General features: G+C 36.5%; 3 protein-coding genes across 3 annotated transcripts; 2 read left to right on the plus strand and 1 right to left on the minus strand.

The window, feature by feature from the left end:
* The first annotated feature begins 1,322 nt into the window (after nt 1-1,322).
* LOC140759077 (guanylate kinase 1-like) lies at nt 1,323-4,907 on the plus strand. Its single transcript, XM_073095542.1, has 12 exons — nt 1,323-1,676; nt 1,765-1,859; nt 2,143-2,180; nt 2,332-2,445; nt 2,538-2,614; nt 2,704-2,833; nt 3,384-3,746; nt 3,867-3,988; nt 4,078-4,213; nt 4,332-4,377; nt 4,453-4,558; nt 4,647-4,907. Exons 3-12 carry the CDS (start codon nt 2,178-2,180, stop codon nt 4,723-4,725), a joined length of 1,176 nt encoding a protein of 391 aa, XP_072951643.1. The 5' UTR covers nt 1,323-1,676; nt 1,765-1,859; nt 2,143-2,177; the 3' UTR covers nt 4,726-4,907.
* A 461-nt stretch (nt 4,908-5,368) lies between these two features.
* LOC140758977 (uncharacterized) lies at nt 5,369-9,673 on the minus strand. Its single transcript, XM_073095405.1, has 3 exons — nt 9,333-9,673; nt 8,451-8,806; nt 5,369-8,371 (listed from the first exon to the last, which is right to left on the minus strand). The coding sequence occupies exons 1-3, from the start codon at nt 9,541-9,543 to the stop codon at nt 5,675-5,677; spliced, it is 3,264 nt and encodes a 1,087-aa protein (XP_072951506.1). The 5' UTR covers nt 9,544-9,673; the 3' UTR covers nt 5,369-5,674.
* A 1,830-nt stretch (nt 9,674-11,503) lies between these two features.
* Nucleotides 11,504-16,336, plus strand: LOC140758910 (calcium-dependent protein kinase 20-like). Its single transcript, XM_073095306.1, has 8 exons — nt 11,504-12,474; nt 13,370-13,493; nt 13,703-13,846; nt 14,069-14,221; nt 14,412-14,527; nt 14,724-14,891; nt 15,161-15,391; nt 15,776-16,336. The coding sequence occupies exons 1-8, from the start codon at nt 11,971-11,973 to the stop codon at nt 15,929-15,931; spliced, it is 1,596 nt and encodes a 531-aa protein (XP_072951407.1). The 5' UTR covers nt 11,504-11,970; the 3' UTR covers nt 15,932-16,336.
* The last annotated feature ends 2,484 nt before the right edge of the window (nt 16,337-18,820 follow it).

Raw genomic sequence — 18,820 nt, forward strand, 5'->3', positions numbered from 1 at the left:
CTAATTGCACACTGACCAGTGCTCCACGGCACAAACATTGACTGATTCTGTTGGTTTAGTGAGTAACAGTGATAATAGGAGGTAATACTAAATACTTACTTGCTATTGGATCATCAAAGGGTCGTTAACCTTGAATTTATTTAGTGATAAATTTTACCCTATTATGTAATTAAATTCATCCATAGGGTGCTTTATTCTAACAAATTTTTAGATCGATCGTGTTATATATGCCATGAGATTTCCGAAAATCATCCCGCAAGGGTGGTTTTACAATTTAATAAAAAGGTAAGGGTTGAATTGAAAATAGTTAAAATACAATTATGATCTGAAATAAAGACATAATATAGCGTGTGAAATGGAAAAGGTTGTGATCTCTTTGTTATAATGTTGGCTTAATTATACTTTACGTTTAAAAAATTTTAAATTATTTTGCCCTTGTCTTCTTCTCAAAACTCCCAGTTCCTCCCTCTTAATTTTGGCAGGCCTAATTTGTTATTTAAAATATAAATCCTTGTCAATTTAAACTAAATCTTTTTTAGGCCTATTAAAATATATTAACATGGAAATAAGAAACAATATTAGAATATAAAAATACTTTTTCTAATAGCTCTAAAAGCAGTTAGTGATTTAACACAGTATCAAAGTAGAGGTTATAAATTTGAATTCTTTCGGTTCCACCAATCAATTAAGTATAAACCTCCATTTATTTAAATTCAATTATTTCTTGGGTCTTAAATGTCTTAATCTAGTAGAAAGAGAGAGTATTAGAACAAGTAAAAATATAAAAATATTTTTTAAAAAAATCTTAAGTTTTTAGAGTAGTTGGTCAAATCCAATCAAAACTCTCAACGTTGTAGGCCATCGAAACCTTACAGTACAATCGAGCCCTTTACTGTCAACCGTAGCTTCAAAGACGAATACTCCTTATTGAGTTATTGGTAATGACTCAACCCACTACAACAACTATCCCCTTCGACCCTACAATTTCTTCAGCAAAGTCACCGGTACGCAATTAAACGATGAAATTGAGATTAGTATTATCGTTGCTGTTGTGGATCCTGATTGAAAATATTCTCTGAGATGGCTAAAGAGAGAAGGAAAGAAGATTTAATATAAATCCGAGAGAGCAATTAAGGAATTTGTTAAGAAGACATGTGTTTAGTGCAAGTCCAAAATTTTAATAGTAGGGTTTTAAATTTTAGGAGGCTATTTGTAGGTCTTTTATAGTTTAGGAGAGCAAGCAACATTAGAATATTAGTATGAGGGTGGGGGGCGGCAAAGTATAATTAAGCTAATAAATTTTAATATATTATTTGTTACTACTTGCCAATCCACCCGTTAAACCAACGGTCGACACGTGGCCATTTCAACCAAGGTTTTCGCCCCCGTGCCGGGGAAACGTGGAGGGAATATTCCCGTCCGTCGGCGAGACGACGTCTCTTCACGAATCCAGTACCGCCGAATTCCATCACAACTGCGAAATTCCACCACAAAACCCTCTGTCGTTACTCAAAATCGCAGGACTGCAAAAGGAGGACGAAAAATGCCATCTCTAGTCGATTCCGAGAATCCAGCGACACCTCCTTGCGTTCTTTATTCGATTCCAGCGGGCATTGTTCTTTGATAGCAATCTCCGGAAGAATATTGGCGATCACAACTCCTCTGGTGAAATTGGGGTAGATCTCTTCTTCTTTTCCAATGCTGTTTGCTGATTTGTAGGTGGGTTTTTTTATATTATTTTTGTTTTTGCATGATCCCGTATAGGTTTCGGTTGGCATTGATCAAAATACGATACTTTCTGCAATGCTTCTTTCTCCGTCTCTGTGTGCACTATTTGCCATTTGGAGTCTCATCTTCAGGTTCTGTCTATGATAGCATTTCAATAGCATGGGATCTCTAGTGATTGTGATGATGAGCTTCTGATATTGGGTTGAGATTTCAAATAACCCTGAGATTGATTCATCTGTTAGATTATTATTATTTTTTCTTCTTTTCTTGGTCGAAGATGATCTTTTCTTCCATATGTTTCAATGACTTTTAGATTGTTTCCCACCTTTATCTTGTATGAAATGTAACTGGACATCTGATTGGTTTGTCTCTTGCCTTTTGCTTCTTCTTCGTTTTCTTTATGAATGTTTTCAGGTTAAGAGGTTGAATTGGAGCGCCGGACTTTAGTTATGGTAAGATGATCGTTTTCTTCTTTTCTGATAGAAAAGGAAAGCAAGTCACATTTTGAACCCACAAATTTTGGCCTATCTATAGACATACTCTACTCTGTTTGGGAGTGGAATTGTGGTCCACATTGCTGATATTTTTTGAACGTATAATTAGGGGCAGGAAACAGAAGGAGAGAATTCTTCATATCCTCTAGATGAACTTTTGCCTGTTGGGTGTGAGTTAAAAACCAAAGGCTACCAGACTGCTACAATCATTTGTGATAGGATAGTAAGTGGATAGGTTAATGCATCTGACTTGGTTCCTTATTTATTTTAAGAGATTCTTGTTTACATGACGGTTCATTGTATGTATATTATTAGTATGTAGTTGAAGGATCCAGTGATGGGGCTAACTTTCCAATTGATGTCAAAATATTTGACAAAACAGCAGGCAAATGGTAAGCTGGAGAATTTGTGCACTGCCGCCTCTTCTTGTCTTCTGGTTTTTGGATTTGAAAGGATTTCTAACTTTGGGTAATATCAACAGGTTCGTTCCAACTGTATTGGGTACAAAGCCCATTGCATCAAGGGTTCATTCAGCTGTTTTTCTGAGCAATGACCGCATCTTGATTATCAAAGGGGACTCTTCTGCAGATGACTGTGCCTGGTTTCTTGAGGTTCGGCTCCTGGCACTGCTGAGATAAAAGCTTATTTGACAATTAGAGTCTCAGTTGTGCAATTGTACTGCTTAGATATTGAGATGCTCCAATCTAAGAAGAGCATTTGAACACCAGTAAAATTCAACCAAGTATAGGATCATTCAGTTGGCTCATCCTTGTTCTTGTTTGAAAACATCCCTAATTGGTGCTTCGAACAACTTACTCGATAAAGGGCAATATAAGAATAGAATCAAACTCACTTTTCTGTAATCCGGATAGTCTGGAAGTGATAATATGAGATTCAAAATTACAGGCCTCTTCTATGTGCACCATAACATGTAGAACCTTCAAGTAGCATGAAGTCCTGATTATCTATATCTGAGTATTTATTTACATTTTTGAGTTGAATGGGAGTGCATAATTTACTGGAGATTAGTATTTCATATATGTTGATTAACACCAATCGACTTGGTCTCACTCCATCATAATTATACTTGCAGTTCGTACATAATGTTGTATATTTTAACTTTCTTCTTTCTTGAGAAAGATTAATTTGCATGTGTCATAGGTGGACACCCAGTTTGTTAGAGAACGGAAGAAGTTGCTTGGTGGGGAAGTGGTTGCTTGGAGCAAGGGAGTCATTGGCAACAAAACAAAGCCTGTTGTTATTAGTGGTCCATCTGGAGTAGGTAAAGGCACATTAATATCCAGACTTATGAAGGATTTCCCAAACACCTTTGGGTTCTCTGTAAGTCACACAACAAGATCCCCGAGAGAGAAAGAAATAGATGGAGTACACTATCACTTTGCAGAACGAGAGATGATGGAGAAAGACATAAGGGAAGGGAAGTTCCTCGAGTCGGCATTAGTTCATGGAAATCTTTATGGGACAAGCTTTGAAGCAGTTGAAGCAGTTACAGATGCTGGGAAGGTAAACAGTTACTATGCTGCTCCAGTAAATTCTAACAGAAAATTAATTCTTCGATGTAATGACCAATTTTCTTCAATATACGATGACTATTTCTTTCTTTTTATTGGCTTATACTTGTAGAGATGCATTCTTGATATTGATGTTCAAGGTGCTAGATCTGTGAGGTGTAGTTCCCTTGAAGCATTATTTATCTTCATTTGCCCACCATCATTTGAGGAGCTTGAGAAACGCCTTCGCGTTCGGTACTCCTTCGGTTTATATTCGCTGGACTTACTTCATCACTATGAGTACAAATCAATGTACTTGATCTTACAATTCTTAATCTATGCAGGGGAACTGAAACCGAGGAGCAGATTCAAAAGAGGCTGAGAAATGCAAAAGAAGAGATTGACCAAGGAAGATCACCCGGTCTGTTTGATCATATCTTGGTGAACGATAACATTGACACCTGCTATGAGACTCTGAAGGTTCTTTATTGTCTATTAGCATGAACTTTTGATTTTCTTATTCCTGCATCATTTTTCATGATAATATTTAACCAACACTCGACTTATTGTTTTCTCATCAAAATTCTTGGTTTTGTAGAAATTACTTGCTTTAGATGATGTAGCTGATGCTTGCAGTCAACCTTGTAAGTAGGATCCTTGACCAAATGGCTCTTCACTGCTAACTAAATTTTAGATTCTTATTCATTTTATTAATGCAGCTTCGAAAGGTTTCACAATTCCAGCAGATCACTCTGTACCAAAAGCTGATCAGAAGATTTTGGTGCACTGTGGAACTGCTGCATCTGGACAAGCATGCCCTAATTTGTAAGTACTCATTGTAGTAACTTCTAAGTATATTGTTTACTGTCTAATCTTCTAATATATCCTTTTTATTATTCTTTTTGTTATGTAGACTAGTGTTCGATATATCTTCGCTTAAAGGAGGTGCTCCTGGCCGGACAAGGGGGCTCAGTGTATGGACTAACTCATAAACTGGCTGGATGTCTCATGTTTCCCAGCATTTCGCTATTCTTATCATTGGATTCATTTATATTGTACAATTATTTGTCATTTAGTAATCTAGTTATTTAACGAATTACAATTTTGTGGCTTTGGAAGAACCTCAATTGTGAGGTCATTATTGGGGGTAAAATTTAAATTTGAATATTCTGCATATTCTGTTCTCTGGCTTCAGTGTTTAATTACCAGTTTTGAAGGCAAACTAGAGCTTCCATATCCCTTGGATCCAATACCCAAATTTTTATCCAACGTTATGTTCTAAAGCAAATGGGAAAAATCACAACAGACATCATAATCATTAATATATTATTGCGCACAATGGAAATCACAGAATTAGCACTTTTCTCTTCTTCTTTTTTTTCGATTACAAGTTTATAGGCTAACGACAGATCACTGGTAAGCATTTCTTGATATATAGATTTTGTGACTATGACAATCCTTCTAATAAATAGGCTACAAAGAGTTCAAATAGCCCGTTCTAGCAGAACATGACTTTAAAAACCCATGCTTTGTGGGGTACCATTGGAACACCCTTAAATATATGCCTTCATCGAAGCACCAAGTAGGTAAAATCTGACATCAAGAGCCAACCTGACAAGGCATATATATTATCAATTATAAAAAAAATTAACCAGGAGAAGGTAGTTTCCGGCTTTATCCATGCAATTGGATGTTGAAAACAGCTAGTCATGAACTCCATATTCCTTGAGTTTGCTTTATTACAAGCACCATATATACAACTTGACAGAAACAAGAAAGTACAACAGAAGCACAAATAACAACTATATCATTATTGCCAACTCTGGCTGCAGGATAGTTTCCTTGCACTGGATGCGATCTTATGTACAGTAGTTTGTTCTAATTATATATGAGACTAGAGAATCACACTTTGTTCAGCTTTCAGAATCTTGTACTACATCATCAAACCGGCAAGCCATAGGCTTTACTTGTGGCTGGAAGCACATCCACATCTATTATATTCTCATGCACATTTGAACTACTAGTCCTCAGGGAGGAAGACAAATTAGATGGCCCTGCTGAGACAATAGGATCCAGCACATGGGCATCTGATGTTTTCCCCAGAAACAATTCAAGTGGAAAGTCACACCCTTTTTGCTCTTGAGCATCATTGACATCCACAATAGAATTTCCATATATAAAGATCGAATTAAAAGCATGTTGGAGCTCTTCGGGCGATCTCTCTTCTCCACAGTCAGTAGAAAGTAGGCCAATGCCTGTAGTGGAATCACCTTGATGCATAGTTGTTTCTACTGATAGTTGTGCTTTCCCATTAATATCATCGGCATGGATGGAAGCTCCCATCAAGGAATCTCTACTGCTCTTGCTCGACCAGTAGATCTGAACTTCACTTTTGGTGGTATTTTCTAATAAGCTCAAGCTTGTGTTGCTTTCTTCCATCCATCCTCTACCAAGAGTTAATCTAGAGCTATCATTTGCAGCTTCCTTGATATCACTGTCATCAAGAGAATCACCACTCATGTTCTTTATACCTTTGGGTGATCCAATATCCGCAGAGTTAAGTAAGTATCGGATTAAAAGTTGTTGTTTGGCAGTAATTGCTTCTATTTGATTGAAGCTATGTTCATTATCTGGACAGTTAGTTGATCTTGCAGCAGTTGCCTCAATGGATCTTTTTTCATGCTCTTCATATTCAGACCTTCCATTAGGAAGTAAGAATTGTAAATTGTGACTCCAGTCAACTTTGCCTATTCTAGTGTTTCCATGGATTTCAGTATCATTACTGACTTCTTCATAAGAAAGTCCATGAGCCGAGGGCTCAATCTTTGCACCACCGAAGGGTTCACGCATAGTCGAACTGTGGTTGGAAGAGTTAACATTTCTTGTGGTAAGAAATGCTGCCAATGCTGAAACTAGTCCAGTATTAGTAGGCACGAATTCTTGGTCTTTAAGGCAAAATGGCACATCGGAATCAGAATCATTAGAATAGTCAATGAAATCATCTGCTTTCGGAAATTCAGGCACAGAAACTATGAAACCTGAGCATATTCGAGTAGGAGATAGCATGGAGTTCAGATAATCTGCTGAAGGTGACGAATCAAATGCGGCACCGTCCTCACTAACATCTGATTTGTCACCACCCTTGTTCACCAAGTCAGGTTCATCAGGAGAAGGATCAGGATCTGTGCCAGCATATGACATTGAGGTGCCAAAAGTAGCTTCCTTTTCCATTTCATCAGATATACTATAAATATACCGATCAAAGTAAGATCTATCCGCTAGATTATCAGCTCCTTCTGGAAGAAAAGTGGAATCCAAGCCATAGTCATTATCATAAAAAATCTTATTAGATATTTCCGTGTTGGGTTTAGCTTTGTCAGACATATTTGAGGTACAGAATGCTTCCAGAGCTGAAGCTAATGCGTCATCTATGGATGAAGGGCTTATATATCTGGAGTTGTCTGTGGCTCTAGAATCCAAATTAAGAACACAGTTGGCATACTTATCTTCGTTACAGTTTTGAGGTACTTCCAACACCAGCCCAGGGCATCGGTTGTGCTCTTCTAGAGAAGCTGTCGGACAGTTGTTTTCATCAGGCAAAACAGGTGCCTTAATAGCCAGAGCATCAATTCTCTGAGATTCAGGCACAATATCTGGTACATGATCAACTTGCAATGGTGAACCACAAGAATCTTCATCAGCAATATTAGGTGCCTTATCAACCAGATTCAGGAATATCTTGTCACAAGATATTGATGGGCTGTGCAAAGCATCATTCTTCCTCCCAGTGCATGAACTGCAACCATTATTCTGTAAGCAGGATTTGAAAAATTGGAATTCTGGAGCTGAGATCTGCAAGCAAGGGTTTCTTTTTGAAGAGTGGATTTCCTCTGTAAAGGAATCAAATTGCTGCTCCAGCTGTTGAAGCCTAGTCTCAATGCCATTGAGGGGCTTCATCATGTTTTCCTCGAATCTTGAACAAAATGCCTCAATTTTGTCCACTTTGTTGACCAGATCATTTAGCACCTTCTCTAAACGATTCTGTGCTATATCCTTTTCCTGGATAACAGAATTTGATGTCTTACCTAGATCTTCTAGTTTCTGGTGGGAACCCAACTGCATATTATTAGGATTTACCTGCGTTGCTTCTTGCATCTGGTCCACACAATGATCTGATGTACTAGAATTTGCTTCTTGATCTGTTACCTTCTGGTTAGATTCCAAATGAATATTATCTTGCTTCATACTGCCTTCCTCCTGCAGTGGCCCCAGCTTAGTACCAGTGTGTGTCTGTTCTGTTCTTAGCCTTGCTGCAGAGGAGCTGCTTGAATTTGCGGTGGTCAGACAACATTGAGAATTTTGCACTCTTAATTCAGAAAAGTAATTATCATGTATTCTGCTGGTCCTGAACTTGGATGACTGCAGAAGATTAGGAGCAAGCATGGCCAATAAGGAACTTTCTCCAGCGCTCCCTGTTCTAGTTACAGAAGGATTTTGATTAGTTGAATCGACAGGATCAGCATAAATGCAAATGCCCTCTATATGAACAGATGTCTTCCTTCCAAATGCGAGAAATCGGACTGTAAGTGATACACAAGGACCAACACCTGCAGTCTCAGTTGTTGCTTCATAATGCATCTGCAAGGAAGATATAGTATAAATCAATACAGATATATGTATAAAATCCCTAAGGAAATGACCGGAAGACGAAATTTACCTGAAAGTTTGAACTAAAAGTTCCATCTGCTTTCCTTGACAAAGAATTATCCAAGTTATAACTTGAGGGAGAATCAGGGGTCTTCAAATCAACCCATCCTTCTTCACCACTATGACTACTATCACTTCGATCTGTATGCTCATGTTTCTCCACAGTTCCACAACTGCAATTTTCTCCTTCGGCAGTAGACACTTTGCCAGAACTTGGTAATACTTCTTTGATTGCCAGATCACAGCTCACAGTGCATAAGTAGTTTTTACTCGTATTTTCCTGATCAGTGGCATAGTATATTTCATAAACCCGGGCAGCGCTCCGTACATACACCCTGTGGATCTCATGCTTTACCCTGAAACAGACTAAGAAACAGCTAGCACGAGATTATTACCCAACAAAAGGAAAAGATAGAGTATCAAGAATTCAAGATAGAGATGATTCAAGTAACACAGCATTGATCCTATTCAGAATGTTAGTCCCTAGAAAAGCTACTTAGATAGCAAAAACCAATATCTTTCCCTCTCTAATAAAAATAGATAACCTTTATAAACTAATTACAACCGTAAATCTTGCCATGTTTGAACGACTGCACCTATCAAATATGGCATTTATTTGTATTCCACGCTTCAATCAAAATGCCACTATATGCAGGCACATCAGATGCTAGAAGATAAATGTCGACCACTCTCGTGTTCACCAATGTCAAAACCTTAGAAAACTCACGACCAAGTTCAAATCAATCTAAGTCGAGTTACGAAAATAGTTATTGATTCCACCCCAAAATAACCCCCATGAAAACGCTCAACCCATCCAATTCCCCTACAATGACACTCAATCCATGATCGAGAAGGCAAAAAGCGATCAAAAGCGACGCGATGAAGAACTCACCTGTGATCTCGCATGGCGAGGAGTCGTCACCGGGCGGCCTCCGGAGCAGGAGACCGCACGAGGCCGGAGGAGAAGCGTCCAAGTCGGAGGTCTCGAGGGAGACGGATTCCTCGAGCGATCCATAGACGGGGATCCAATTCGAGTATGAGCTCCAGATCACGTCGCCTCCTTTGGCGGCTCCATTGGCTGCTTCCATTGCTTCCGAAGCCATCGGTGAGATTTTCTTTTAAAAATTATTATTGTTATCGTTTGAGTTATCTTTGGTCTCTCTCTCTGTGACCTATAACATTCCTCCTCAATGATTCGAGGGAAGAAAGGAAGAAGTGGTAGAGAAGGGGGGTATTTTGGGGGATTTAGTGGGCTAAACGTAGATATAAACTTCTCAGGGGTCTTGCTGCAAAGACACTCCAAACTCGATTTGGTACTATCCTGTTTGATTTTGTTTATTCAGTGGCTCTTCGAGTAATATGGCTCAAAATTATGCCTGAATAATAACTAAAGAGCTTAATCAGATCTCAATTTAAACCTAACAACCATCGTGATAGAGAATGGTCTAATGGTCTATTTTGTCTTTGAGAGAATTCAGATGCACCACAGCAGGATAAACATTAGTTGTTTTTTTGTTTTTTCCGAGCCATCAATCTAATCAAGCAAAGTCACCCAACCACCGACCACAAAATAATTTCTGTACAATATTATTCGAGGTTAGAGTTGAACTTTGGTCATGGAAAAGGTACCTACAAATTCTACTAGAGTTAGTTGGTGATAAAGATTAGTACTTCAATCTCATACATACAATAACTTAAAATCATACTAAAAAAGAAACATCTACGATAAGACTTGAGCAAACAAAATTGATGTATTATTATGCAGACAACCACATGTGTCTGAACTTATTTGCACAGAATTGGCCCACTAAACCTAAGGTCTTATTTGGTTTGATTTTAAGCTCCGAACTTGATTAGCTAATTTTATTTTTTAATCTTAAATTTTTAAAAAGTAAACTTATATATATATATATATATAATATTTAATTACTAAAATAAGTTATAAATTCTTGAACCAGTGGGCATTTCTAAACTCAAAAAGAATAAGGTTTAACATGTTTTGAGAAATCAGGAGGAATAAAAACATCTTAGATGGGCATAAACAAAAAGGTCAATACATTGTTGTCAGGGATTTGACTTTCCATTGATTATGATCTAAGTCCAGGGACATTCTCTTAGGAAACCCACACACACACACACAAAAAAGGCAATTAGGCCAATAAGGCATTTACTAAGTTGAGCAAATGTTGGGCCATCTAAGCCAACACATAATTTGAAACATAAGCTATATGAGATTAGAAATAGGGGTCATCAAAAATTCAAAAGAGCTTTGCTTAAAGGCAAAGTATGGGTGATTTCACTATCAACTCTAGTCCCAGGAAATTGGAATGACTCCTTGGTATATTAAGAATAGGATTGATGAATGGAAATCAATCAATTGGTCATGCTTGTGGAGAATGGAACCTTAATGTAGACATGGCACCTAACAAAGGTAGAAGAGGGACATTTTGGAATTTATAGGGGTTGGCTTTGTTTTTTATTTTCCTTGCTATCCTATAACCTAGTGGGCTTATGTTTATGATATATATTGGGTGTGATAAATACCTCATAATTGTAGATAATCTTTTTTTGTTAAAAAATTAATTCTAATTTTTCATGTTTATAAAACTTAGGGAAAAGCCATCAATTAAGTATAACAATTAGAAAATTGTTGACAATTATTTGGTTGTGATTGGGACATTAAAATAGGCTATAAAATTAGTTAAAAAACTAACTAATTTTACATGACGTGGCAGTTAGTTAAAGGGCGTAGGTATTTAATTTTATAAAATTCTTGCATCCACTCACTTTTCTACAAGTTTGATTAGATAAGGAGGTAAATTTGGCCTCCCAAAATAATAAATAACGTAGATACCATATTTGACCAAGTCTTCTCTATAAAGGCTATCCATTTCTAAAATAATAAAAATAGTGGTATTTTTATTTATCCAAAAAGAAAAAATAAACTTTAATCTTTTCTCTAGAAGGGGTATTTTGGTAAATAAATAGTTATCGTTGAATAGAAGTTACTAATGCACCTCTTTTTATGGTGAGAAAGAAGAATTAATTGGATTCTTCTTAGTGCGAGAGAGAGAGAGAGAGAGAGGAGAATTTCATTGGTTTCTTTTTTCCTCTTTCCTTTTTGGCAACAAGAGGAGAGAGAGAGAGAGAAGGGGGGGAGGGGAAGCCTCCTTTAATGAAAAAGCTTTGACCCTCCTCTCTTCGTTTCGTCGACGGCGGATTCACGCCTCTCCTTTTAGCTTACATAAACTCCAAACCTGACCTTTTCCTACGAGGAGTCTTCTTCCTCCGTTTCCATTCCCCTTTAAAGGCTCCGTCTTTATTCACCTCGTTGGAAAAAGGATCTCTGGGTTTCTAGATTTCGCCCAAGAGTCGTGGGCTTCTAGTAGATTGGACGAAATTTTTAACTTTATTTTCGCATTAGTCTTATCAGCTCAAATACCAAGTGGATCTTCGCGATTTTCTCTCCTCTCTTAAAGTGTCTAAAAAAGATCGGATCTTGGTCAGAAATTCTCGTCTGTCCGCCTCCAATGGGGAATTGCTGTGCCTCGCCTGCGGGAAGTGACAAGACGAAGCAGAAGGGGGCAAAGAAGCTAAACCCTTTCGCGATAGATCACAACAAGAGTCGTAACCCTAGTGGCCTGAAGCTTGTCGTCCTCGATGACCCCACCGGCCGGGATATATCCAGCCACTATGAGCTTGGCAAGGAACTGGGAAGAGGGGAATTCGGTGTCACCTACCTTTGCACCGATAAGTCTAATGGAGAGGCGTACGCCTGCAAGTCGATATCGAAGAAGAAGCTGAGGACCGCGATAGACGTCGAGGATGTGAGGAGGGAGGTGGAGATCATGAAGCATATGCCGGAGCATCCTAATATTGTGAGTTTGAAGGACACTTATGAGGATGAGACTGCTGTGCATATCGTGATGGAGCTCTGCGAAGGAGGGGAGCTCTTTGATAGGATTGTTGCGAGGGGACACTACACGGAACGGGCGGCCGCGGCGGTCACTCGGACCATCGTCGAGGTGGTGCAGGTCAGATCTTTATGCTTTTTAACTATAATTTTTTTTAGTACTGTCTGCTTTAGAATGTTGGAGTTTTATATATTTGAGAAATATGGAATATATCTGTGCCTCAAACTTGTTATTTCGTTCTCTCAATATTGAATATGTTCTCTGGTAATTCGTTTTTTTTTTAGCATAATGGTTCTTGGGAACTTCTGTTAGGTTTCTTGGCTATGCTTTAATTTTTCTTCAAAGTTCTTGTTAGGTATATTGTTTTGACATGAATGTTGAAGTTAGCTCCTCTTAAGTCTGGGAGCTTAATTATATCTTTCTCTGCACCATCTAAGGATGTACCATTATTTTCCTGAGATTTGTCAGTTCATTCGATTAGTTGGTCTTAAGAACCTCTGTGAAATTTTAAGATATTCCCTGGAACAAATTTGAGCAGATTTTCATTTATATTCTGTAAAATCTAGGATTCTAGCTGCCTTAAAGTTAATTTTGATCCTTACATATGTATCTGGTGTGATATGATTGAAGGTTCTTCCACCTTTAATTCATGTGAATGTTGGCTATTGTTATGTATTTATATCTCTGGACATGATATCTGGGGTCTGAAATCTGATGCTTTATATTATTCTGTTCCTTCACATTATATCATTCGCTTTATTCTCATGTATAGACAACTGGGTGGCCACTGGGCTTTCCGCTACCTCTTTCTCAAATTGACCTATATATTATTCTGTATTTTTCACTAGTTGTGCAAGTTACTATATTGATCTCCTGTTCTGCATTATGTCACTAGTTTTCACTATGCAAAATTATGCTGCTGAATGTTAGGTGTGATGTTACTTTCTTTTGTGCATGCCCTTTCTTTACTTCAGCTCATGCAGTGACCTTTTATTTTGTTTTTATGGGCAAACAGATGTGCCACAAGCATGGGGTGATCCACCGGGACCTAAAGCCAGAGAATTTCTTGTTTGCTAGCAAAAAGGAGACTGCCCCCTTGAAAGCAATTGATTTCGGTCTCTCTGTATTCTTCAAGCCTGGTATGCCTAGAAGAGTTAATGCTTGATATTACTTGCAATATACAAACATGACACATGAAGCAGATAAAGATTCATACCACAGAATAATCGTGGTTTCATTCCATTTACACAGAAAATATATGCTTTGATATAGTAATATGCATCATTTTCATTTTTCTCCATTATCTTTTATCTTATAAATGTGTTTCTAATTAGTGCTTCATATCCAGGTGAACGCTTTACTGAAATTGTAGGCAGCCCTTATTACATGGCTCCAGAAGTTTTGAAACGAAATTATGGCCCAGAAATTGATGTTTGGAGTGCAGGAGTGATCCTTTACATTCTACTTTGTGGCATCCCACCTTTTTGGGCAGGTAAACATCCCTATTGTGAAAAGATATAGAATCATAAATTGACATCATATTGGGGGAAAAAAAGGCTCAGCTTAATCACACTCTTCTAAACTTATCTTGAAAACTTTTCTTAGGAGATCAATAAACTTGATTTGTCAAGAAGTCAAATTTAAATGAGCATTTTCACAAATACTATTTTGTAATCGCAAATATATTAATCTCTGATTTCTTTTGATAATGCAGAGACTGAGCAGGGAGTAGCACAGGCGATTATTCGCTCCGTTGTAGATTTTACAAGAGATCCGTGGCCTAGAATTTCAGATAATGCCAAAGATCTTGTCAAGCAGATGCTCAATCCAGATCCACAAAAGCGGTTAACAGCACAAGAAGTGCTTGGTAATATGATGTTCTATTACACTTATTATGGGTAGTACGCTAAGCAACTTTGTATTTGTAATTTTTACAAGAATAAAATAATCTTATGTTGCAAATTTATGAAATCTTATATAATGCTATATATGTATGTGTATATTATGTATTTACACACTTTTATATCACCTCTGATAATTCTAATTGCCATTTTCAGATCATCCTTGGTTACTGAATGCCAAAAAGGCTCCTAATGTCTCTCTAGGTGAGACTGTTCGAGCAAGACTCCAGCAATTCTCTGTGATGAATAAGTTCAAAAAGAGAGCACTGAGGGTAAGATTCGACTTGTCAATGAAGAGACAATCGATATACTAAAGCTATGATATCCCGTTTTCTTTTTTACCTTTGTACTTTGAGTTCTAAACTGATGAAAATGCATGTGACTTGGCAAAAGTTGCGACTTCAAGATCCAGCTCTTGTTTCCCTCATATAGTTTCAATCTCATGTTTTTCTGGTCTTTTTCGTGTAGGTGATAGCTGAGCATCTTTCCGTAGAAGAAGTAGCTGACATAAAGGATATGTTTCAGAACATGGACACTAATAACAATGGTAAAATAACACCTGAAGAGCTGAAGTGTGGTCTGCATAAATTTGGTCACCAGGTTACCGATGCAGATGTCCAAGTATTAATGAATGCTGTGAGCACTGAAAACTCATTCTTTATGCTTGATAATTTATTAGAACATCAATTAATCTTCTTTTGTTGTATAAATGTTGACTTATTCTTGAGGTGATATTTGTGCTTGATGTCTTCATTGTCTTTGGACTTTCAAGTGCTAACCAAACTTGATGAGGAAGAAATGAGTGTCTTTTAAAGATCTGGAAAATAACTTGTATATTGCCTATTCGACTGTTAATCCTTGTAGTTGAGAAAGCATGCTGATGTTTATTTAACGTGCGACTCCAGGCGGATGTTGATGGAAATGGAACTCTAGACTATGGAGAATTTGTTGCGGTATCCATTCATCTGAGAAGGATAGGAAATGATGAACATCTACACAAAGCTTTCACATACTTCGATCAGAACAAGAGTGGATACATAGAAATTGAAGAGCTCAGGGAGTGCTTGGCTGATGACTTTGACCCAAATCATGAGGAAGTTATCAATGCAATTATACACGACGTAGACACCGACAAGGTCAGTTATTGCATCAACCTTTGAGATTTCTTTACATTGTCTGATTTCTCCTGTTTCAATTTTAATTCCACATTGCTGTGTTATAAGATCTTTTTTAATTGAGGAAATTTAGTACATCATTTTTAATATATGTAATCGAGATTCGAGAATACTTGTGCCCACTATTTATATGAGCTTGATGAATTTTATTACCTTAAACATGCAACATGCATGTCTGAGTGATGAAGGGGGTCTGCATACTCTCTTACACTCTTATATGATCACCTAAAGGATTGGAGAATGTTCATCTTCTGTTAACCTATTCAGTGTTGACTCTTCCTTGTTGCTTCATGATAGAAATAGATTCTGGAAATTGACAGCTTCATGTTGCCTGCTTTTTCTCAGGATGGGAAGGTAAGCTACGAAGAGTTCGCAACAATGATGAAAGCAGGAACTGATTGGAGAAAGGCATCGAGGCAGTACTCAAGGGAGCGATTCAACAATCTAAGTTTAAAGCTTCAGAAGGATGGATCGTTCCAGGTAACAATCGCAGGCAGATGAAAAAAAATGAGATACCAAAACTGGATTCGAAGTAAATTTTCCACTCTTGACTTTTTTCACCAAGCAGCAGCAGCAGCATCTGATGACTGAAATGCTTGTTTATGTATCTAGTTATTACTCCACCATTATGGTATGTATACATTTCGACAGGATTGTATCAGAAGAAGGGGAAATCTGAGAGAGAAGATTAATGGAGTTCATGGTTGTAAATATATATACATATGTTTTCATAGCTTTTTCCTCCTCCTTCTTCTTCTTCTTCTTCTTCTTCTTCTTCTAGTATTCGGCTGTGTAATTCTTCACTCTTGTAATTACACAATACAACGAACCTAATCTTTTTCCTATCTAGCCATCAAGTTATGCAATTGAGGAAGCAAACTCAAAGAAATTAATCACTTCTGCTTACTACTTTTAGTTCTTTCGTAGTTATAAGGTGGAACATCCTAGTACAGTCAGCGGGATAGTGATCGGTTTAACTAAATCATTATTAAGCTTTACAATTTTTCTCGTAAATAAGTGAACGATCTCATATAATATGAGATCCGAAGTTAATGACCCGATATTAGGAGCTAATCCTCTGCCAACTCACATAATTAGCGGTAAATCAAGCTAGTGCTATATTGCACGCCGTCTTCTATTTATTAATTCAACTTTAGCCAAGACAAAGAGAGAACAAATTAAATAAAGGATCACAAACTGGGAACCACGTCAGACTGGCCAACTTATATAAGCCAAATTAGTGAAGTTTATATTAGCTATCATTGCATCACCACGATTAGGATAACTAAGGCCTGATTTACTTTAAAAATTATCTTTGTTTAAACATAATTATTCTTGTGTTCTATGATAATAGGTAATAATTAATTTTAATGTGATATAAAATAAAAAGAAATTGATATAATAATATTTAGCTGAGACTAGGAGCTATTTAAAATAAAAGATAGAAGTTATTGGTGAAAATAATTTGAGGATGAATTCGTTGTCACTTGCTCACTCCCATCCACGAGAGTATGAGACTATGAGAGCGATTGGGCTAATGCTAGACTGTCTTTTGCTCGAGTCTGACGTGGATCCTTCCCAGCATGCACTGTGTTCTGTCGGAGTACGAATAAGGTGATTCTTTTCTTCTTCCTACGAGCTAGATAGATGATCAATATTTTATAAATACAGAGATATTTTAAATTTTATCGAGTTTTTAGTTATCTAATCTAAACTTTATGTAATATGCGTCGCCAAATAATTGCTTCGAATCCAACGCCGCTGAGATATGTTCTAAGCTATCACATTATCAAACTGTATTTCTAAGTTAAATTAATTTAAACCATTAATCGAATTGAATCAAGCTACTAAATATTATTTAAAATTAAATTGAACTCTTTACTAAGAGTTTGGTTGGTGAATAAGGTGATCTTTGGACCACGTGGGTGGTCGCCGAGGAAGGACGAGACAACAGGAACACGATACCGCATGAATGCATGCTATATTGAGCTCAGTCAATCATTACCTGACACGTGTTCTGACTCACTAAATATCTGCTGCATGATGACGTCCCTAAATCCGACGTGGCGCGATGCAATTGGGAATTGTGGGAGGTGAGGCCGTCTTTTACTTGGAGTAGGAAAAAGAGAAAAAAAAAGAAGAAAATAATTTTATTTTCTATTCTAAATTAGAAACCAAACATCAGATTATTCAACTCTAATTAAACATATTATTGATCTAAATTATACCTTATATTACACATAATTCAAATTTACAATATTATGTTTAATTTGACTAAAATTATTTCAAAAATTCTATCTAATTCTATGAACCACAAATTTTGCTCAAGTTTTTATACTATCTCCTCTCTTCACTCCTGTACTACCAAACCTATCGCGATCTTTTGTTCCAATATTCATTGCATGCTTATAATTATACGTCACTAGATAGTCATTTCGTACACATAGAATATTATATAGTTATCGGGTACATAGATAAAGATAATATGTAGATATTATCGTACATAATAAAATTATAATAAATATACGGATGCATATATTGCAAACGTGTAAAAAAAGGCAACAATATATATTATATGGTCGTTCAGTACATTTGTATCCCTTATTCCTGAATTTGGTCTACCTTAAATATATTTTATATATTTTATAATCAAACACTTATATATATATATATATATATATATATATATATATATATTTAAGTCAAATTAAATATTAAAATAAAATTATGCATATTTTCTAAGTAAGAATTTTATTAGCAAGAAATAATGAAGTAAGTATCCTCTATAAGTAATAAGTAATAGTTATATTACTGAGAAATAATCAACTTATCCCTTGTATAAGCTAAAGTATTGTTATCTATTAAAAGTAACTAGTAAGAACAATTACTTTTACATAACAAGTTGTAAATATTTGTCTACTCTCATTCAGCTTAGACTAAATATGACGAAGGCATTTTGGCCTTGTTATCTTAAAATGACCTTATCCATCATATTTATTCTAAATTTTTATACAAACTTATTTTAAGGTAATTAATTATAACTTTTATCCGTATTTTACAACTAAATATAGATAAAATTATAAATATATTAAATTCGTATTTAAGAGATGCGTACAAAATTATTCTTAGAAATCTTTATGTATGAACAAAATCTGATCTAAATTACATGTATAAGTTTAAGAGTAAAAATCTAAGATAATTGTTTCTGCTTTATTTATTAATCTCAAAGTAAACGAGCCTCAAGGCTTTAGGATGGTTTAAGTGAGCTGAGCTTAAGTGAGAAGCTGGATAATAAATGGTGGCCACTATTATGTTTCTAGCAATGATTCTAAAGCCCTCTGTCTAAAGCCCCCCATATTCTGAATTGAATCCTGTCTAAGATTTTTAGAA

The sequence above is a fragment of the Typha angustifolia genome, chromosome 4 (genome assembly GCF_048772165.1).
Source record: "Typha angustifolia cultivar Huaian chromosome 4, ASM4877216v1, whole genome shotgun sequence".
NCBI lineage: Eukaryota > Viridiplantae > Streptophyta > Magnoliopsida > Poales > Typhaceae > Typha > Typha angustifolia.

What these genes read in the sequence shown, in the direction of transcription:
- LOC140758910 (XM_073095306.1), top strand. Translation starts at nt 11,971, where the DNA reads ATGGGGAATTGCTGTGCCTCGCCTGCGGGAAGTGACAAGACGAAGCAG. An exon ending in CTCTGTATTCTTCAAGCCTG is followed by an intron (nt 13,494 to 13,702) that starts GTATGCCTAGAA and finishes CTTCATATCCAG; the next exon opens with GTGAACGCTTTACTGAAATT. An exon ending in CATCCCACCTTTTTGGGCAG is followed by an intron (nt 13,847 to 14,068) that starts GTAAACATCCCT and finishes TTGATAATGCAG; the next exon opens with AGACTGAGCAGGGAGTAGCA.
- LOC140759077 (XM_073095542.1), top strand. An exon ending in CAATCATTTGTGATAGGATA is followed by an intron (nt 2,446 to 2,537) that starts GTAAGTGGATAG and finishes GTATATTATTAG; the next exon opens with TATGTAGTTGAAGGATCCAG. An exon ending in GGACAAGCATGCCCTAATTT is followed by an intron (nt 4,559 to 4,646) that starts GTAAGTACTCAT and finishes TTTGTTATGTAG; the next exon opens with ACTAGTGTTCGATATATCTT.
- LOC140758977 (XM_073095405.1), bottom strand. Translation starts at nt 9,543, where the DNA reads ATGGCTTCGGAAGCAATGGAAGCAGCCAATGGAGCCGCCAAAGGAGGC. An exon ending in CTCGCCATGCGAGATCACAG is followed by an intron (nt 8,807 to 9,332) that starts GTGAGTTCTTCA and finishes GCTGTTTCTTAG; the next exon opens with TCTGTTTCAGGGTAAAGCAT. An exon ending in CTTTTAGTTCAAACTTTCAG is followed by an intron (nt 8,372 to 8,450) that starts GTAAATTTCGTC and finishes TCTTCCTTGCAG; the next exon opens with ATGCATTATGAAGCAACAAC.